The sequence below is a fragment of the Acomys minous genome, assembly GCF_964271855.1.
Source record: "Acomys minous genome assembly, chromosome: 15".
In the NCBI taxonomy this organism is placed as follows: Eukaryota; Metazoa; Chordata; class Mammalia; order Rodentia; family Muridae; genus Acomys; species Acomys minous.
The window spans coordinates 41,262,849-41,281,502 of record NC_140497.1 but is presented as its reverse complement, the minus strand read 5'-3'; the positions used below and the strand labels follow the sequence as shown (position 1 = coordinate 41,281,502).

General features: G+C 40.5%; 1 protein-coding gene across 2 annotated transcripts in view; it reads left to right on the top strand.

The window, feature by feature from the left end:
• The window catches only part of NEIL3 (nei like DNA glycosylase 3), a 49,600-nt gene that overhangs the window by 23,216 nt on the left and 7,730 nt on the right, over positions 1–18,654 (top strand). For both annotated transcript variants that reach the window (XM_084759685.1, XM_084759686.1), the window contains exons 3-8: positions 7,544–7,678; positions 8,197–8,410; positions 10,033–10,107; positions 11,647–11,813; positions 15,913–16,082; positions 17,560–17,971. In XM_084759685.1, the coding sequence (XP_084615811.1) occupies positions 7,544–7,678; positions 8,197–8,410; positions 10,033–10,107; positions 11,647–11,813; positions 15,913–16,082; positions 17,560–17,971 (1,173 nt within the window). The remainder of the gene's footprint in view (positions 1–7,543; positions 7,679–8,196; positions 8,411–10,032; positions 10,108–11,646; positions 11,814–15,912; positions 16,083–17,559; positions 17,972–18,654) is intronic.

Genomic DNA, 18,654 nt, shown 5'->3' with positions numbered 1-18,654 from the left:
CTGTCACTCTATGTTTAAGTGACATTTATGAGTGCAGTTTGCTAATCTGCTCATTGAAGAGTTTATCTCTGATAATTTTTCATTAAATCCTTTAAAATTTTTCATCTGTTCACGTGCCTTAGTACTAGGTCATTTAATATATCAATCAGTATACCAATGAGTAATTATATAATGTAAAATGACTATAATTAGCATTTTAATTATCCTATTTTAACTAAAATTACTTTTATCACCTATTTCAGTTGCTACTCAATCTTATTTTTGTCACATAAGCATGTATAAGTATATATATTTATTATATTACATATATGACTGCACATATACGTATAAAATCTTACGTATCATTTGTATAAGAGCCTTTGCATAAATATTTAAATTTAGAAATGGTAAAAACTTTTCTGTTGAGTCCTTAGAGTGTGGAACTGAGTGAATCTAGGAAGTAGTTGAGTATTTTGGGGGTTGGGTGGGCTGTGGTTGCTTTTAGCTGCTTTGATGACTTCAGAACTCCAGCTCCTTACTGACCTGCTGTAAGGGCACTGTGAGGCAGGGTCCTCTGAGAGGCCACTCAGCAAGGAGTGGTCCTTCTGGTGCCCATCATGGACCAAGCCCCTCCTTCTTGGTCCTTTTCCTACAGGACTAAAGGCTGCCTGTGAGATGCAATGGGATGGTCCCAGGCAGTCAGTAAGCAGATCTACATCCTCCCACACTGTCCCGTTCTCTTCCCAACCTACACTGCTTTCACAAAGCTGGAGAAACTAAGCCCAATGGTTTTTTTTTAAAAAAAAGGGGTGGGTGTGGGGGGATGGGGTGGGTAGGTAACTCAATTCCTGAAGGACATAACAGGAATGGCTGTGGTAGGGTTGCTCTGTGGAGACAGTGTTGACCCCAGCCCATCTGTCCTACCCACATCACACACTAAGAATCCCCATGGCATGGCCCGTGGGGAAAACATGCTGATCCTCCCCTCTCCTTACCTCCTCTCAGTGTGGGCAGTGCTACTCTGAGCTAAGCAGCAGCAGAGGTTGTGAGATGGGCTTTAACTCTGAAAAGGGGCCTTCTGAGACTTCAGTGTAGGCCCCACCCCTGGACACCTTGGTCCGCCATGCTCAAAAGACTGAGCTCTAGATTGCAGCGTGCATCCACCCAGTCCCCTACACCCCAGTGGCAAACTATTACCATTTGCTCAGTGTGAGGTCAAATGCTTCCTACAAGGAAAGTAATGAAGCCTATATAGCAGGCTGGCTTGGCACTGGCAGCCCAATAAGAACCTGCCGAACTGCAAGGAGGCCGAAAAATTCAGGCTGCCGTTGGATGCTACCCACAAAATGTCTATGTGTCCTATGTCAGTCTTTCATGTTTGATCTGGAAACAACCAACGTAGTGACTGGCCGCAAAATTAAAAAAAAAAAAAAAGCCTGTTTTGTGGAGAGAGACCAGGAAACCCAGGAGACCATGTAGAGGAAGGAGAGGCAAAGGTCCGGCATGTGGGGGTTAGTGGAGAGGAGCTCCTACCACTATGACGAGAGGCCACAGTTAAATGAGTCAAGGTAGTCAATGTGGCGATTGGGTTCATGTAGACACCTCTCCCATCGTTAGCGGAGGGGTGCGCGACTGCAGGCCAGCTGTGTGGCTGTCACAACTCAAGTCCACCCAGATCCCTCCAGCCAGCGCAGCACAGCAGCCAAAGTGTCAACTGCTACCAACTGCTGGGTGTGCAGTCAGTTGTGTCCCAGGAAATGAATGACGCCTATTGCCAAGCAGCTTTGCACTGGCATAGCAATAAGAACACCCCCACAACCCTGAATGACACTGGAGGGGCCCAGCGAGCCCCAGAGAGACTCTAGGGAAGAAATCTCCGAAGTCTTACCTCAATAGAGGGCATTTTAAGGGTTAAAGGGAAGTTGTTCTGGCAGAGCTGAAAGGGAGGCTAGCAGAGGACTCTTGGGTTTTATCTCTCATTTCTCTGTTATTTAAATGACAAAAACGATAAGTGCTCAGGATCCATCAAAGTATTAAGATGTTTTGTAAAGTAAATGGGCCTTCCCAGACCAGGTGTTCAGAAGTCAGGAGTCTCGGGGAGAGCCACTGTTCTGCTTGGCAGTATATCTTCCTGGACTGTTTTCCACTTTTCTATTTGTGTGTATGTGTGATGCTAAGGGTATTGTGTGACAAAACTACTGGTGTGTCTACTCACCCCAGAGCAGGAGTGCATGACAGACAGATACCACCAAAGCCCAACTTGGTGAATCAATGAGTTTTATTGTGGATACTCATGGAATACGGATAAGGGTTACTTAGTGGAACAGAAATGACTCAAAAACAGCTGCATCTCTAACTCTCACCCCAGCGTGGGTGAGAGCTCACAAAATCTGGGAACACACTGCACAGCATTCAGGCAGCTCAGCAGGTTGTAGAGTGCCCTTTCCAGGTGCCTCCGTTGGTCTACAGCTCTTCCAGGCAGATGCTCACCTGGCTTCTGTTTGTTCCAGGCAGCTGTTCTGGTCTCAGAGTCTTTGACCCTTGGCTTTGGCTCTCTTAGAGGGGTCTATCAGCTTTTATTCTTTACTTTGGGAGGGAGGGATCTAGTGAATCTGGTCAGTTTCAGGGACTTCCTGGATATATTTTGAGGTTTTTTTTTTTTTACCTTCCTGGTTAAGGAGCTTCCCTGCAGGATAGAATATTTCAATATCAGAGGAAACTTACACAACAGAGGGATGGACTCAGAATTGTCCACATGGTAGGTAAGCACTCCACCGTTGAGCTACATTCCCAAGCTCAAACAAATATACTTTTAAAAATTTTAAATTACATTTTGGATCACAAAATAAAAAACAAAAATTACATATAATTAATAGTGTATATATGGCTGAGATTTTTGTTTTGTTTTGTTTGTTTGTTCTGTTTTTTCATTTGGTTTTTTTTGAGCCAGTATCAGAGTCACAGGCTAGCTTCAAACTTGCTTTGTGGTAGAGGGTAGCCTTGAGCTTCTGACCGTCCTGCCTCATCTGCGCCATACCCCACCATCTCCAGTGCTGTGATTGTACCACAGCAGGTTTATTGCACATGTTTTAGAAACAGAAGCATTGTCATAACTGGGCCTGTTGATACATATATCTGTGATCCGAGCCACTTAGCAGGCTGAGACAGGGGGCATCAAAAGTTCCAGGCCAGCCTGAACAATTCGGTTAGATTTCGTCTAAACAAAACAAAAAACGCTGAGATGTAGCTCAGGGATAAAGGGTGGAGTATCTTCCCTAGACGATGCCATGGCTTACAGTTAAACTCAAGAGCTGAACAGAACAATTCCCGTGGTAGTGGGCTTGTTTTACATATTCCCACACATGCTAGCAGGACATGTGTTCTGGTCACTTTCAGAAGTGGACTTTCAGCCACTCGGGGTGAGGGGCAGTGGGGGGGGGGGGGGAAGGTCTGTTTCTCCCTGGCTAGTCACTGCATCCCCTTCGGCCCCAGTGCTAAGGTGGGGGTGGGGCAGTGGGCTTACAAATACCACCACCTGGTGATATTCCGTACCTGTAAGAAGACTTCCTGGCCGAGTTTGTCTGTAGGGTGACTTCTGTGCCCCTTTCTTCCTGCTTTTTTGAAGGTGAGTGAGCTGTTTTATTCCGTGGTCTACCTGTTGTTGTTGCTGGGGTTTTTTTTTAGAACTGGATGATTTTTTTTAATTCTATTTTTTTTTTAGTTATAATTTATTCACGTTACATCTTGATTGTAATCCACTCTCTCTTATCTTCCTGTTCCCATCCTCCCATCCCTCCCATCTATTCCTCTTCCCTAGACCTCTGACAGGTGGGGTCCTCCTCCCCCACCATCTGACCACAGCCTAACAGGTCTCATCTGGATAGCCTGCATCCCCTTCCTTTGTGTGCACACGGGGCCTCTCTGCCAAGGGGAAGTGATCAAATCCTGGGCACCAGCGATCTTGTTAGATGCAGTCCTCCAATCCCCCCTTCCCCATGTAAAGATGAGTTGTTCATTGGCTTCACCCAAACAGGGGGTCCAGGACCTCTGCTTGGTTGGTACATCAGCCTGCGCAAGCCCCCCCCCCCCCACCGGGTCCAGGTCCATCAGTCTTGATAGGAGTGCAAACTTGTACAGCCACTTTGGAAATCAATCTGGCACTTTCTCAGTAAATTGGGAATAGTGCTACCTCAAGACCCAGCTATTCTATTCAAGGACATTTGCTCAACTGTGTTCAAAGCAGCTTTATTCCTAAAAGTCAGAATCTGGAAACAACCTCGATATCCCTCTACCGAAGAAGAATGGATAAAGAAACTATGGTGCATTTACACAACGGAATACTATTCAGCCATCAAGAACAAGGAAATCTTGAAATTTTTGTAGGCAAATGGATGGAACTAGAAATGATCATCCTGAGTGAATTAACCCAGACCCAGAAAGACACACACGGTATATAGTCACTTATGCATGGATATTAGCCCAACATGGACGACCTCTGAGAGACTCCACCCAGCAGGGGATCATGCCAGATACTGGGACTTGCAGCCAGACTTGGGATTTGGGAATGGGTTGTCAGGAGCTCCACAAGGAGACTAGCAAGACTGTTGTTTTTCTTGTGACCCCTGTCACTAACCCTGGATGGTCTGAAATTCACCTTGTAGATCAGGATAGCCCTGACCTCTCAGGATTATGCCTGCCTCTGCTTTCTAAGAGTGCTAACATTATAGGCGTGCTAACATTACACGCATGCACCACCTCACCTGGCCCTGTCATTCTTTATTCTAGTTTTGTATTTCCGTGTCTTGCGAAGTTGCCTGCCATTCTGCAAACATTTTAAAAATTAATAATTAATTCTGAACAACGTTTAAAAGAACTCCAGCTCTTGCTGCTGCTGTGTGGGTGATGGAAGATAGATTCTACTCCATTCTCAGCATTCAGCCAACCCTGCAAACCCGTGTCACAGAGGGGTCTCCACTCCGCCTGCCCATGAAGACCACTGTTGCTTGTTATCCCCAGGGAAGTCTTCTGACCGAAGGGAAGCGAGGGTCTAATTCCTTCCAAATAGGCTTCTGTGTGGCCCACAGGGCTGCAGTTTTTCAGGGTCACAGTCTCTCCTGGCCGTGGCTTCTGTGGATATTCTTGGGTTCCAGATCTTTCTCCTCCTCTTCTCTTTGAATCCTTGCAGGATTTTTTTCTTTTTTTTTCTTTTCTTTTCTTTCTTTTTTTTTTTTTTTTCCTCTCGGTGATAACTGTCATGGTATTTATTTATTTATTTATTTTATTTTTTATTAGAGGGTCCTTGCAGGATTCTATGCCGGTCTTCCTGGTTCATCTCCAGAGAAGATAACTTTTGTTTCACTCTCAACAGCAGGTGCACTTTAGTCCCCACCTGGTGGCAAAAGGCTTTCCTAGCTTATCCCAGGCTTTTGCAGGTTGTAAATCAGGCCTGAATGTACTGCTTGGGCAAAAGAGGTCTCCTGGTCTTCTCTCAGAGACACACAGCTTTTGCTTCCACTCCCTCAACCACACCTTTCAATACTTCCGTTTCATGTAAGAGAAGCGTTCCAGAAACTGACAGCATTTTGTAAGGATGCTGCCATGATTGGAAGGGCACACTTCTCAGTCCCCTGATGCATCCCTTTTCATACACAACTCGTCCGTGCATGCCTAAGTGCACACTTAACCACTGCAGGGATTATAAAGCACCACACTATCCCACACTTGGTATTTAAAACTTTCCTTAAAAATTTAACTGCTCTCTCCTTACTTTCTATTTACTTATCTATTTATTTATTTGGGTTTTTCTAGACACAGTTTCTCTGTGTAGCCTTGGCTGTCTTGGACTCACTTTGTAGATCAGGCTGGCCTCGAACTCACAGCAATCTGTCTGCCTCTGCCAGCCGAGTGCTACCTACTCTTTTTTAATAGAGGATTTCTCTTGATATCTCTTTGCTGAATGTAGTATGGGCCCACAAGCTGATATATATAGAGTATAAAACCTCAGTGTCAGATGTTAGAACAGCATGGATGCTGCCGTGCCTCTAAGATTTTCATGATGCCTGTATATCCTTACTCTAAAAGGTACTGGTAAGTAACAATACATATGACATTTAGTTGTCAACTGGAGCTCAATCATAATTAGCAATTTAATAATATAAATACAAATTAATACAAGATAAAGTAGTTGTTTTTATATGCATTTTTGCCCCTAAATTGAATGTGTTTACAAGACAAAGCTGCACTTGGTTTGTTTGTGGTTCATATTAGGGCTACCCCAGCCTTTGACTTGGGTCTTAACCTTTGAGGTTTTTTATGTCGATATGGTTTCATTATGGAAAGTGATTTAGAATCCACTTTATGAGCCATGCAGCTGAACGATTTTTAGATATGATGGCTTCTGGGCATGACAGTTGTACACCTTTCACTGGGGCTGAACTTCCATACGCTAAATTATGAAGTACTTACAGGCACACATTTTTTCTGTCAAGAACTATGGGGCATGTAAAATTCGTTTATGATTGATAGTAGGGCACACAGAGTTTAAAACCAGCATTTTAAAAGTTGGGCTTGTTAACCTTGTACAATACTGTGACACAGCACTTTGGAATTAGAAGCACATAGCAGTAACATTTGCTGCCAAAAGAACCATATTTATTAACTCAACAGAGCTATAAGGAAATAGATTTGAAAGGCAGAACACAGTATTTCATCTTGAGAATAATTTTTGATCTTCATCAGTGGTCCCACAAAATCACTTCTTTTTAACTGGACAGCCTAATCAATTCTACAAAATCTGAAAGGTTATGAATTTTTCATCACTCTATTATGGCTTTGAAGTGAACTGTAAATATTTATAAATACCTTCTTCCCAATATGTACAAAAGTAACTGAAAATGAAAAGAATTGTACAAAGTTTTTTTTGACTCATCCTCCTTACACGTGGCTCGTACAAGTGTGTGTATGCGCGCGTGTGCGTGGGCATGTGTGTGTGTGCGTGCATGTGTGCATGCAGATGTCTCTGCTTAGTTCAAACAATGGGCAAGAGAAACATATATTGTCCTGTAGACTTGGGGTTGTAATAGGTAATTCTTCCAATTCACTGTGGCTAAAACAAGGTCTCTGAATGTTCGTGGCTTTGTAGAATATATAAGCAAACCACAACCAATTTTTAGGTTTATGCTTTTGAATAAGCAAATATGGAAAGATGCTAGATTCTTCAGTGAAAAAAAGATATTTTTGTTCACAGGGTTTTTTGGTTATTGTTTCTTTCTTTTTTTCTCCTTTGAGACAGGATATCACTGTATAGTTTTGGCTGTCCTGGACTTACTTTGTAGACCAGGCTTGCCTCAAACTCACATCCATCTGCCTGCCTCTGCCTCCTCGAGTGCTGAAAGTACAGGCGTGCACACCAACGGCTATGTTCTTTTGGCCTAGGTGTTGCCACCTTACTATTTATCTAGGAGGTGATTTTAGCTACTGTTTTGTTTTTCCCTCTTTAAAAGTAACTATCCTCTGGAGGAGTAATCTGCTTCTATTACTCAAAAATGGGCTTGCTCTGTTTCAGGATTCATTTTGGAATGAAAGGCTCCATCTTGATTAACCCACGTGATTGTGAAAATAGAGGTGGGGTTCCTCCAGCGTTTGAAGTGCAGCTCACCAATGACTTGATCTGTTTCTTTGACTCTTCAGTAGAACTCAGGTAAAAATAATTAATTAATTAACTAATTAATTAATTAATTTAAAAAGTCTTTAATACAAAAAAGAAAATGAGATACCAGAACAAAAAGTAGAGTTGTTTTGTTTCTTGTTCTTCAAGTAGACTTGAACTTTTTTTTTTTTGCGGGGGGGGGGGGGGGGGGAGGGTGTGTTAGTGACAGAAGAACTACCAGAGATGCTGAAATTCTAGCAAAGAGAATAAAGATTAATAGAGCAAGATTCTGATAAGAATACTAAGTTCTTTAGCTGCAAAACAGCAGAGCCTGGATCCGCCGTTTGGTTTTGATATCACATGCTACTTAATAGAAACTTGACAATCCATAAAACGCCACTGTAAAGGGACCTTCAAGTACTGCTATTGGGGCCATCACTGTTCACTCAAATAACTCATATGCTATAATTTAGGTAAGGGTTTGCATTTAGATCAAAGCCCATTTAATGGCTCCAAAATTATAAGGCAGATTTATGATGACTGTGCTGTCCATGTACTTCCTTCTGTAGGGACTCAATGGAAAGCCAACAGAGAATAAGAATGAGGCAAGAACTGGATGTGTGTTCACCAAAGTTCAGTTTCTCAAGAGCAGAAAGTGAAGTGAGAAAGCAGAAAGATCGCATGCTGTGTGACGTTTTACTGGATCAGAAAGTGTTGCCTGGTGTAGGCAACATCATCAAAAACGAAGCTCTCGTGGACAGTGGTCTCCATCCGGCTGTTAAAGTATCAGCATTTAAAAATGTGTTCCTAACTTGTTTTTAAGAACTCTACAGATCCAGTGTGAAAGAGAAATCTGTGCTCTGGCAACAACAACAAAAAAAATCTATATAGCAGTGGTTCTCAACCCGTGGGTCGTGACCTCATCAGGGATCAAACGACCTTTTCACAGGGTTTACCTAAGGCCATCAGGAAACACAGATATTTATATTATGATTCATAACATTAGCAAAATTATAGTTATGAGCTAGCAATGAAAATAATGTTATGGTTGGGGGAACACCACAACAAGAGGAAGTGTATTAAAGGGTCGCAGCCTGAGGAAGGGTAAGAACAGTGGCTCTGCAGACTCAGGGTATCTTTTAAGTCTTGCCTTCAAGTGTCAGTTAGTTTCCTGATGTTGCGGTCTCTGGCTCCCTGTTAGAGTTACAGTGTCCCACTTCCTGCCTTCAATTGCCCTTAGCTTATTTTGGTTTTATTTGTTCCCATACCATGTATTGGTTTTACATTTAAAAATATTTTTCTCATTAACACTTACTGTTGAAAAAAAGGGGGGGGGTGCTCCTTCAGCTAGAATGTCACTTGCAATGAGGCCAAGTGTGTTCCCTTCAGTGGTGTTTCCTAATGTCTGAGCACAGCTTTAGAGAGGTGTTTGTGGGGTGTAGGAATGAGTGAATTGGGCTCCCCGCTTGCTTTTTCTGTCCGGCATAATAAATACATACTCTCCGCCACATATGTGTATTCCCATTTATAGCTCTTGACAGTAGAAGAAACTGTTCCCGTGAATGATAAATGCGGAATTCACGCTGCAGGGACTAAAGAGCAAATGAGCAGAGAGAGAGCAAGAGAGATTTTACAGTCCTTGTTCAATTCGCTTAGACTGGCAGGGAGGGGAAAGCATTAGGCTTCTAGAATGGGATACCAGGACAAGGAATGGACTTGGTTTTGCTCCCCCTCCCCCCACCCCCACAACTGGTGAGATTTGAGCTCTTATTTCTCCAGGAGACAGAATTACTAGAGAGAGAGATGTTAAAGAATAGTGATTAATTGCGTAAGGCACCAAAAAAGGAAAGGCTGGAAAGCATCCCTACATTTGTTTCTAGGAAAGAAGACTACATTTAAGGCTTTTATCCAGATTTGTTAGTCTTAGCTAAAATTCTAGCTATTTCTACTAAATAGGCTATATTAAGCAAATTACTTTTTACATAAGTCCATGTGTACCTCTTTGGTTTTTGCATACAGTTTCTTGCTGGTTTTGATAAAATCCAAATCATTAGAAATTAAAATGTAAAGGAAACCAGTTAATGATAGTTTTAGGTTAGGTTCTGCTTTTCACCAATGAGGAAAAACTTAGTTCAATGCAGCAATGCTGAAATAGAATCTTAACCACAGTGAGCTTTTGAAGGTCACTTGGGCTTCTATGGAGAAGTTTTCTGGACAGAACCAAGGGCACGGGCCATGACTTGTCTAGCACGTGATCCACAACATCCAAACTAGAGAGAGGACGAGATGTGAGAGACAATGTACAGGAATTTAGAATCTGTTGTTAGTTGTCTTTAAGGGAACTGGTATTGAGGTTTTTTTGTTACAGTCGTGAATTAATTAAGAAATTATGGTTTCCAATTAAGGTGTGCCAGCTATCAGACGAGCAGACCCGTCACCTTGTGAAGATGGTCCGTGATTTCAGCATTCTCTTCTATAGGGTAAGAGCAAAGGTTTTCAATCATGTGCAGGGCAGTGGTTTTCCCTCTCTGCCTTCACCCTGGTGCTGAGGCTGTGTGCAGCCCTCTACTGGCAAGAAGACAGAGGTTCATGGAGCAAGAGTAACATCTGAACGGTAGACACAGTCAGTGCCTTAGACTTTTAGGTCAGAAGTCAGTCTCAACTGGCTTCACTATGAATGTATTTAGCTCTAGTTATGCTAAGGTTGATATTGATAGTTCGCTTTAAATTCTTGTTATATTTGGACATATAAAACAGGAAGTGTTTAAACAAACTTAATACTCAAGGATAAATAGATTTGGGTTCACTCTGGGTTTGCCATTGGTTGTGTAGTTTGTGTTATTTAGATAATATTTTGGCTTTTAAAAATCTGTAATGTAAGTTTATGTTTCTCTATGTGCAACAAAAACTCTTCTATGGATGACATAAGTGCTCTCTAGCATGTTAGTTAGCAAGCTGTTTAATCCTCGTATAGACCTCAGTAAAAATGCTTCATCATTTAAGCAGTGGATGAGAACTAAGCCTGTTTTCCACCACAATGATGTGGTTTCTATATTGAAAATGTGTGTTTTTACTAAGCACAGAGATGAAGGTATCATAGCGGTCGTCACTAATTGACCTAAAGTGTTCATGAACCTCTGGCAGTGCATAACTGACTTCAGAAGTGATGGCGATTTTACTATGACCTGTGCCCATTTATTCTTCCAGAGAAAAATGGCTAGAGAAAGCAGTCCACTCTGCCCATATCAAACTGGGCGTTTCACTACCTTGCTTAAACTGATATATGTTTGTGTAGCTTCAGCCCATATACACTCATATTTCTGAGTTTTTACATTTTCACACTCCTGTTGGAAACTAAAACTATTCTCTTTGTAGGTGCTTTAAACGTGTGTATAGAATAAAACTATAGCAGAAAAATAAAATGTCTTTGAAATGAAGCTTATACCAAAACAGAGCACAGTCTCTGTTGGGATGTATTTGAGGTTTTATTTTATTTTTCTAGCAAATCTCTCGAGTTAAAAAAAAAAAAGTCCTTTATCAGACCAACAAAGAAAATGCTCTTGTTAAATTTTATCCCCTAAAAATAAGTTTTTTGGCCATTGAAAGGGAGCGAGCAGCTTCCTTGTTCTAACAGCAATCAGATTTGAAGCTAATCTAGCCCTTTTCTTACAACCATGTAATTATGTTTAATTAAGAAAGCCTTAAAAGCATAAAAGACATTTAAAAATATAGAACTTTTATATATCATTTAGATAAGAGGATAAAGCTGGGAACAGTTTAGAATACTAATAAGTTAGAGCATAATGACTCAATTATTTCATGCAAACCTTATTTGATAGACATTACTGAATTTTGTCAATACCTATTACTTTGATGAAAAATTATTATATGGAAGTATATATAATTTTTTAATATTTTCAGGGATGACTTGATTTCTGGAATATATCTTTGTTTCCTATAACAACAATTTTGAGCATAACGTTATGACTTTATTTTCTTTCTCTCTTTTTTTTTTTTAGTGCCATAAAGCAGGAGGTGCCATTTCTAAACACTATAAGGTTTATAAGCGTCCTAACTGTGGTCAGTGCCACTGCAAAATTACTGTGTGTCGCTTAGGGGAGAACAGCAGGATGACATATTTCTGTCCTCACTGTCAGAAAGAAAACCCCCAGCATGTTCAAATATGGTAAGATGCCCGATTTAGACTATCTCTCGGAATGGCTAATAATCAGAGCATGTGCCTGAAGGACTGCCAGCTACTGGGAGCATGTAGTTAGCACAGAACAATGAAATGGAATACACCTATAAAAACCCATACGGAGGAATGCCTGAAAATGGTTGTCAGACCAGCGTTTATGCACTAGAGCTAGAACCAGAATCTTTTAAAGTTAATATGAATAGAAACAAATCTAATTTGTAGGACAATAAAAAATTAAAATGCAAGATCAGTTATTAAAAATATTGACTTTGGGAAAGTCAGGATAGAATGAGGAAGATCTTTGAGAAACATGGTAGTCAGTAGACTGCCCAGGAAGGACACCTAATGGGCCATGTGGCAAGATGTGTAATGGCTGAGGGTTACCAGCATGGTGGTTTTAGGTGAAGCATAAAAGGCCCAGCTCACTGAGAACAGAGGAAGAAATGGCCTGAGCTTCCATGACCTATTGCTTTTCACTGGGAGGAAACAAAATGATGGGACTAGGAAGAGATGGAAAATAGGCATCGCTGAGCTGTGCAGAAGCTGAGGAAGCGGGTGGGCTGTTGTCACTGTGGAGAACACAGAGGCGTGGCTTGTGTTTTCATAAATACATCCACATCCTCTTGCCTTTTCTCCCTCTGTGTTCTATTGCTGTGTAACTCTTAGTTTGGTTTCCAGCTCCAAACCATTTTATCCCCTTCCTGTCAGACTATTTTATTACCACATAGATAGAAAAATATCATTAGACAATTAGCTGTACTTGTTATAGGGGTTTCTGGTTTTATTTTTCATAACAGGACTATTTTTCATGATGCACTTATACATGCACTTAGCACAGTATCAAGTACATAGAAAGACTTCAGTATATTTGCCTATTGGATAAATGATTAATGTTTCATGTTTGTCTAGAATCTATTGCTTTTTCCAGCTTTTGAGCTTAAAGTTTTCCTTTTTTTTACCCAAATAGTGAAATAAATGATATTTAATCATATAAACAAGATATTTGTCAATTCCAAAGGGTTTGGAAATGGGGTTTTCAAGACTCATAGGTTTCCTGAAAGAGATTTAGATTTACTTGTGAGCCCTGCTGTACTAGAAGTGTCATGGGGCTTGTAATTCCTCTCCTTCATGCCACCCTAATCCTGTTTTATATACTGGCTTTCAGTTTAAGTCCTTGGAGAACCATTCACACACTGCAAGATAAATGCATGTATAATTTTTAAAGCGCGAAACCCAATACTGCTTGTCCTATTTAAGATTTCTGTCTTATAAATTTTTTAAAAATAGTTTTTATGATGTATTATTTACGTTCTTATTACTTGCCAGGCTCTGGGAATGCAAGGCGGAATATCACATAAGCCCTCAAAGTTCTCAGGTTCTGAGGTGGGACGTGGGCACCTATCTGGTTTCACACAGTGGTGGAGATGCTATATTTAATTCACCAGCGATGGAGCTGTAGAGGTGGAAGCAGATGACTCCAGGGCGGACAGGGTCATCTTTCTAGTATAGATGGAAATAGGGATCCATCACACACAAGAGGAATTTTCTAGTAGGGAAACCAGAAGGTGGAGAAGGACAGGGGAGAACATCTAGTTTATCTGTAGACATACACAGAGGGGAGTGTTAGGGCGTTTTGTTTCTTTGTATGGACACAGGCATAGCTTAAACACCATCTAGAATAGCAAGCACTTATAACTGGTCGAAGGTTATTGAGAACTTGGTGCTGTTGAGAAGCATGCTCTTCCCATGGCCCTCACCTGCAGAGATGTTTGAAGGGCTGGGACAATTTGAGGGCATTTGGAAGACTTAAACCCTGTAGTGACTTAGTATTGATGCAATAAGCTTCTTTGGGGAACAGAATTTGATTGCAATTTCCATTTACAAAATATGGGCTAAATGGGTCATATAGTCAAATGAGTATTGAGGTAGTTTGTAGACTTAATAAAAAGCGGTAGAAACCAGAGCCTTAAGGACTGGAAGCTGTGCAGGTAACTCAGCTAACCAGTGCTGTCTGTATGCCCCCAGGAGGCAGCTGGTCTCCTTGCTTCCATACCCTACCTACTGTCTCCACCTTACACTGTTAGAAGCATTCAGAAAACTCTAGAATACTAGCTTAGGAGTTGTTGATGGACTGGATGTAAGATGTAAGAACATGTGAGGTTGAAGTCTGCAGTTATTGCCTGTTAAGAAAATGCTGGTACCCTTTGCTGAAACAAAATGGCGGAGTTACAGATTATGGGATCCTGACTTGGTTAGTACCAGTGTCATGTAGACTTCATAACAAATGTCCACACTTTTAGCATAAAGCAGCAGAAATTTATTCACCCAAGTTGGGATGCTAGAAGCTTGAGTAATATCAAACAAACAAACAAAAAATTACTGACAAGTCTGTCTTCTGAAGGTCCTATGGGGGCATGAATCCCTTGCTTCTTTGAGCCTCTGATAGCTGCCAGAATTCCTTGACATGAGGCTATGTTACTGTAGTTGCTGCCTGTTTTAACAGTACCTTCTTTTTTTTTTTTTTTTTTTTTTTTTTTTCCCCTGTGTGTCAAGTCTGCCTTTTCCCCTCTTATAAGGACAGGTCCCCCTAGGTCAATATTCTCAATTTCACCTGCGAAGACGCTTTATAAAGCAACCTTTCCAGTTATCTCGTATTGTGACCTGGGGTCTTCAATGTAGTATGGAATGTTAAATATGTGCGTGTATGAGACTGCTGTGTATGCATGCCGAGACTGGGGATTATTTATGACTGGTATGATTATGAGATGGAAGAGCAAAACCAAAAAAGATCTAGAAGCTTCCAGGTGAAGTAATATACATCCCCCTTCGATTAGGATAGCAGAAGGTGACAATAATAAAGCCGTCGGGGCACACTGAGAATCGGAAGGTCATTTAAATTGTGTTCAACTGTGAATACCGGCAGCCTGTTGCCTTTTAGAGCAGGTTGTGTGTTGTGTGGTGGCCAGGAGTTAGGTCAGGGGAACAAATTCTGTGGGTTTAGAGTTCGATACACACATGAGATACTATGTTAGAAGTCAAGGTGAAGATAAAAGAGCCTTAATGAGATGCATCTTACTTTCTGCTTTCCTTGTGCTGTTCGCTATTTTACCAAACAAGCCAGGGTGCACGGCTGGTGTGGTGTGTAAAAGGAGAAAGGTGTTTCAGAAGGTGAGGCTGCCTTTGAGAGTCAGAGAGCTTATGCTCGGAAAAAAAAAAAAAAAGGAGCTGAATAGCCTTCCTGAAAGAGATTTTCTCCGTAGTAACACATGCAACTGGTGGCGCTGCCTGCTATGGCACTGCTTAGCTGCATGGGTTCCAAACAGGGACCTTATGAGAGCTTCAGAAGCATATGCTTTCTTGTCAATCGGTAACAGCCATGATGTACTCAGCACTCAAAATCAGGTTTAGTCTTATTGTTTCTAAACCCAGTAAGTATATATTTAACAGTGGCAACAGATATCCTTGCCATCCTTATGGATCAAGTGGTCAGTATTGTGCTTAGCAAATACTACTGAAAAATCTAGGATTTTTAGAATTTTATATTCTGGTAACATGAAGTTAGATAAAGCTCTTCTTATTTTATTTTCTCCTTTTTTCCTCACTTTTTTTTTTTGTGATTATAGTATAATTACATCATTTCTCCCTTCTCTTTCCTTCCTGTAAGCCCTGTATACCACTCTGTGCTCTTTTTCAAATGTATGTCCTTGTTTTCATTTTATTTTCAGTGCTCTGATTTTAGCATAACCTTTTCCTTTTTAAAAATTAATTGACTAGGTAATGTTTCAGCTTTGCTTTGGAAAGTACTATTTAAAATATTTGCAAAATACTTCAAGATGGTTATAGCGAATGCTTTTGGTTTTCTGTTTTTTAAAACACAGTACTTTTATTCTCTATAAAAAAGTTTATTTATGGATTTAGCAGGAATCAATAAGACAGGATTGAGTTATCGTAAGTCTCAACAACAACTTTTAAATAATAATAAATGGAATTGGGGTATCAGTGTTTCTATAATAGTTTAAAATATCTAGAATGTGTAAGAATAAAATATTAAAAATATAAATGATTGATATAGAAGTTTATTTTACAGCAAATTGCCAACGAGAAATGCAGAAATAACCTGGACTTGTAGGAGAGAGGATTACCTTACAGACTCTGTGGCTCGGAAATCTGAAGAGCAGTGGTCCTGCGTGGTTTGTACCCTCATAAACCAACCCTCCGCTAATGCCTGTGACGCTTGTTTGACAGCAAGGCCTGTTGGTAAGAGTAACATTTCATTTTGAGTTCATAAAATTTGTAAGAGGATTTATTGTATAGTAAGGTATACATTGTGCTCTACCTTGATCGTCCATAACCAACTGAAATGCTTTCTGCCTCATGTTTAGGGAAATTGCCAGCCTTTTCATGTAAACTAGGCTGATAGTCTGTTGAAAATTTAAGAAAGAAAGAAAGAAAGAAAGAAAGAAAGAAAGAAAGAAAGAAAGAAAGAAAGAAAGAAAGAAAGAGGGAGGGAAACCATGCTTTTCCTAAAACAGTATGCGCTTTTGTATCTCAAGTCCTGAGATGATCACATCTGTTCTCTACTGTTTCTAATGAATTATTCAATAAAGCTTTGTTTTATGCAGATTTCAGCAACTTTCCAGTTTGTTATTCAGTCCAAGTGTTTCATAAATTGAAAGGGAGGAATTCTGTAAGAATGTCTTTGCAGGTGGAATTGAAAAATGCTGAATTTTTTTCTCTTCTTCTTTCTCCTTCCTACCCCTTGTTATTAAAATCTTTACCCAGACAATTGTACTGATTTCATTGAAATCCTTCAAAATAACTCTTTATAGCTCCCAATCTCAGGCGTTCAGAGAATGTAAAACCTCAGAGGAAACCTGTGATTAAGAGCCATCTCACTGATGCAGTTCCCATTGTGTTCTCAAAGTGTTATTTCTTTCCCCAATTAGAGATGAGAAAGTTCCTTCTTGACTTAAGGACCCCTGCATTGTGTTAGCGGCTGTATTGTGCTGTGTTCCCTGAGCCTGGGAGGCAGGCATCATCCCTCCAACAGCTTTGCAAAATCCCAAAAAGGACTGCACCTCCTTCAGCATCACCCAAGAGAGAAGCTGTTGGAAAATCACTCGTAGTTTTCTACATTTATTTCAGCATTCTGGGATGCCTTTATGTGCCTCGCCAACTATTGTTTTTATTTTTTAAATATGAAGAGACATATAGATCATATTGTGATGCTGATTCCAAAATTCTAGGATATTTGCTGAAACCTTTATTCCTATTAGCATTGAGTGTCTATATTTCTTCCTTGAGAATCTTAAGTAAATCTTTCGTTTTGGTTCTGTCATTCATAGAAATAATCCTGTCCATATATTGGTCTCTAGCTGCCAAGCTGAGGCTTCATGAGATATCATTCTTAATTAATGCTGCTTAATGTGTCACCTAACATTACTAGAACTGATAGCTGAATAGTCTTTAGATACTGAAACATAAAAAAAAAAAAAAGCAAATGTAAATCTTTGTGAACACCATCTTTCAGTTCCTATAGGCTGTTGATGTTTTCTTTCCTAAGCTGAAGATGACGCGCTGTCATATGTCCAAGTGAGCTTCCTTCACAACGTGGTTGTGCCTATTTGCTGACTATAAGGAAGTAAAACTTAAAATCAAATCTGTTTCAAATAGTCGGTGATTTATATTTTTAAGAATACCCTAAAAATCACTTATCTCTTTGTTCCCAATTCAGTGCCCAAGAATGGAGAGAATCCTGTCACCTTTAACAGCTTAGTGAAATACCCTTGTAATAACTTTGAGAACACACATGCAGTGAAGATCAACAGGGAAACTGTATTTGGAAGTACAACCCTTGTCTTGACAGATTTCAGCAATAAATCCAGTACTTTGGCCAGAAAGAAAAGCCCAAACCGGATAATAGGTGGGGAATTTCAAAACGTTCCTCCTGCAGACATATGTTTAAGTGATCCACAGCACCCTTCCAGAGAAGGGATAAACTATATAAGTCAACAATCCAACAAGGTAAACAGATCGCCTACAGTTTGTGCCCAGTCTAAATTATTTACTTCGGCACATAAAAAATTGAAAACAGCTCACTCTTCAGCAACGGACCTTAAGAGTCACAACTCTGGACTTCCTAACAGGTATGATATTTCTAACTTTGGTCTTTACAATACTGGCATTAAGTTGCCCCCCTCCCCCTTTGGTGATAGGAGACAAGGTTACTCTGTGTAACCCTGCTGCCCTGGATCTCACTCACAGAGATCCACCTGCCTCTGCCGCCTGGGTACTGATACGAAAGGCTTGCACCACTACCACCCAGTACAGTTACGATCTGTAAGGCATTTGTGTTGCATCAAGTTCTAAAGCAGGGAGAAAATGTATCCGTTGCTAAGGAAGTCAGATTGCTTCTAGTAGCATAAGCACTGAAAATTATCATAACAATTTGCTTGCTTTTCTTTCTCTAGCTAATTGATGTTAGCACAGGAGAGACATGGAACGTATTTTCCTGCATCTCCAACAAGTTTTTAAAAATTCTTTTCCTGAATGCAGCATATTCTATATGTGACATATTTGGGAACTATCAGAAAATATATAGAAAACTATTTAAAACACCCACAATCATACCAGTTATCTGCTGATATCTTATATAAAGATATTTCCTGATTTCCGAGGTAGTCATATCCCAATAAGCCTGGCATAAGTTGAAAATCAATTGCCTTCACTCGGGCTTCTTAACGTCAGCCTAGCAATGCATGACATGGTAGGGTCCCGGTTCTCTCCTTCATGTCAGGTGCCTGACTGGGAGTTATAGCTTGTCAATCAC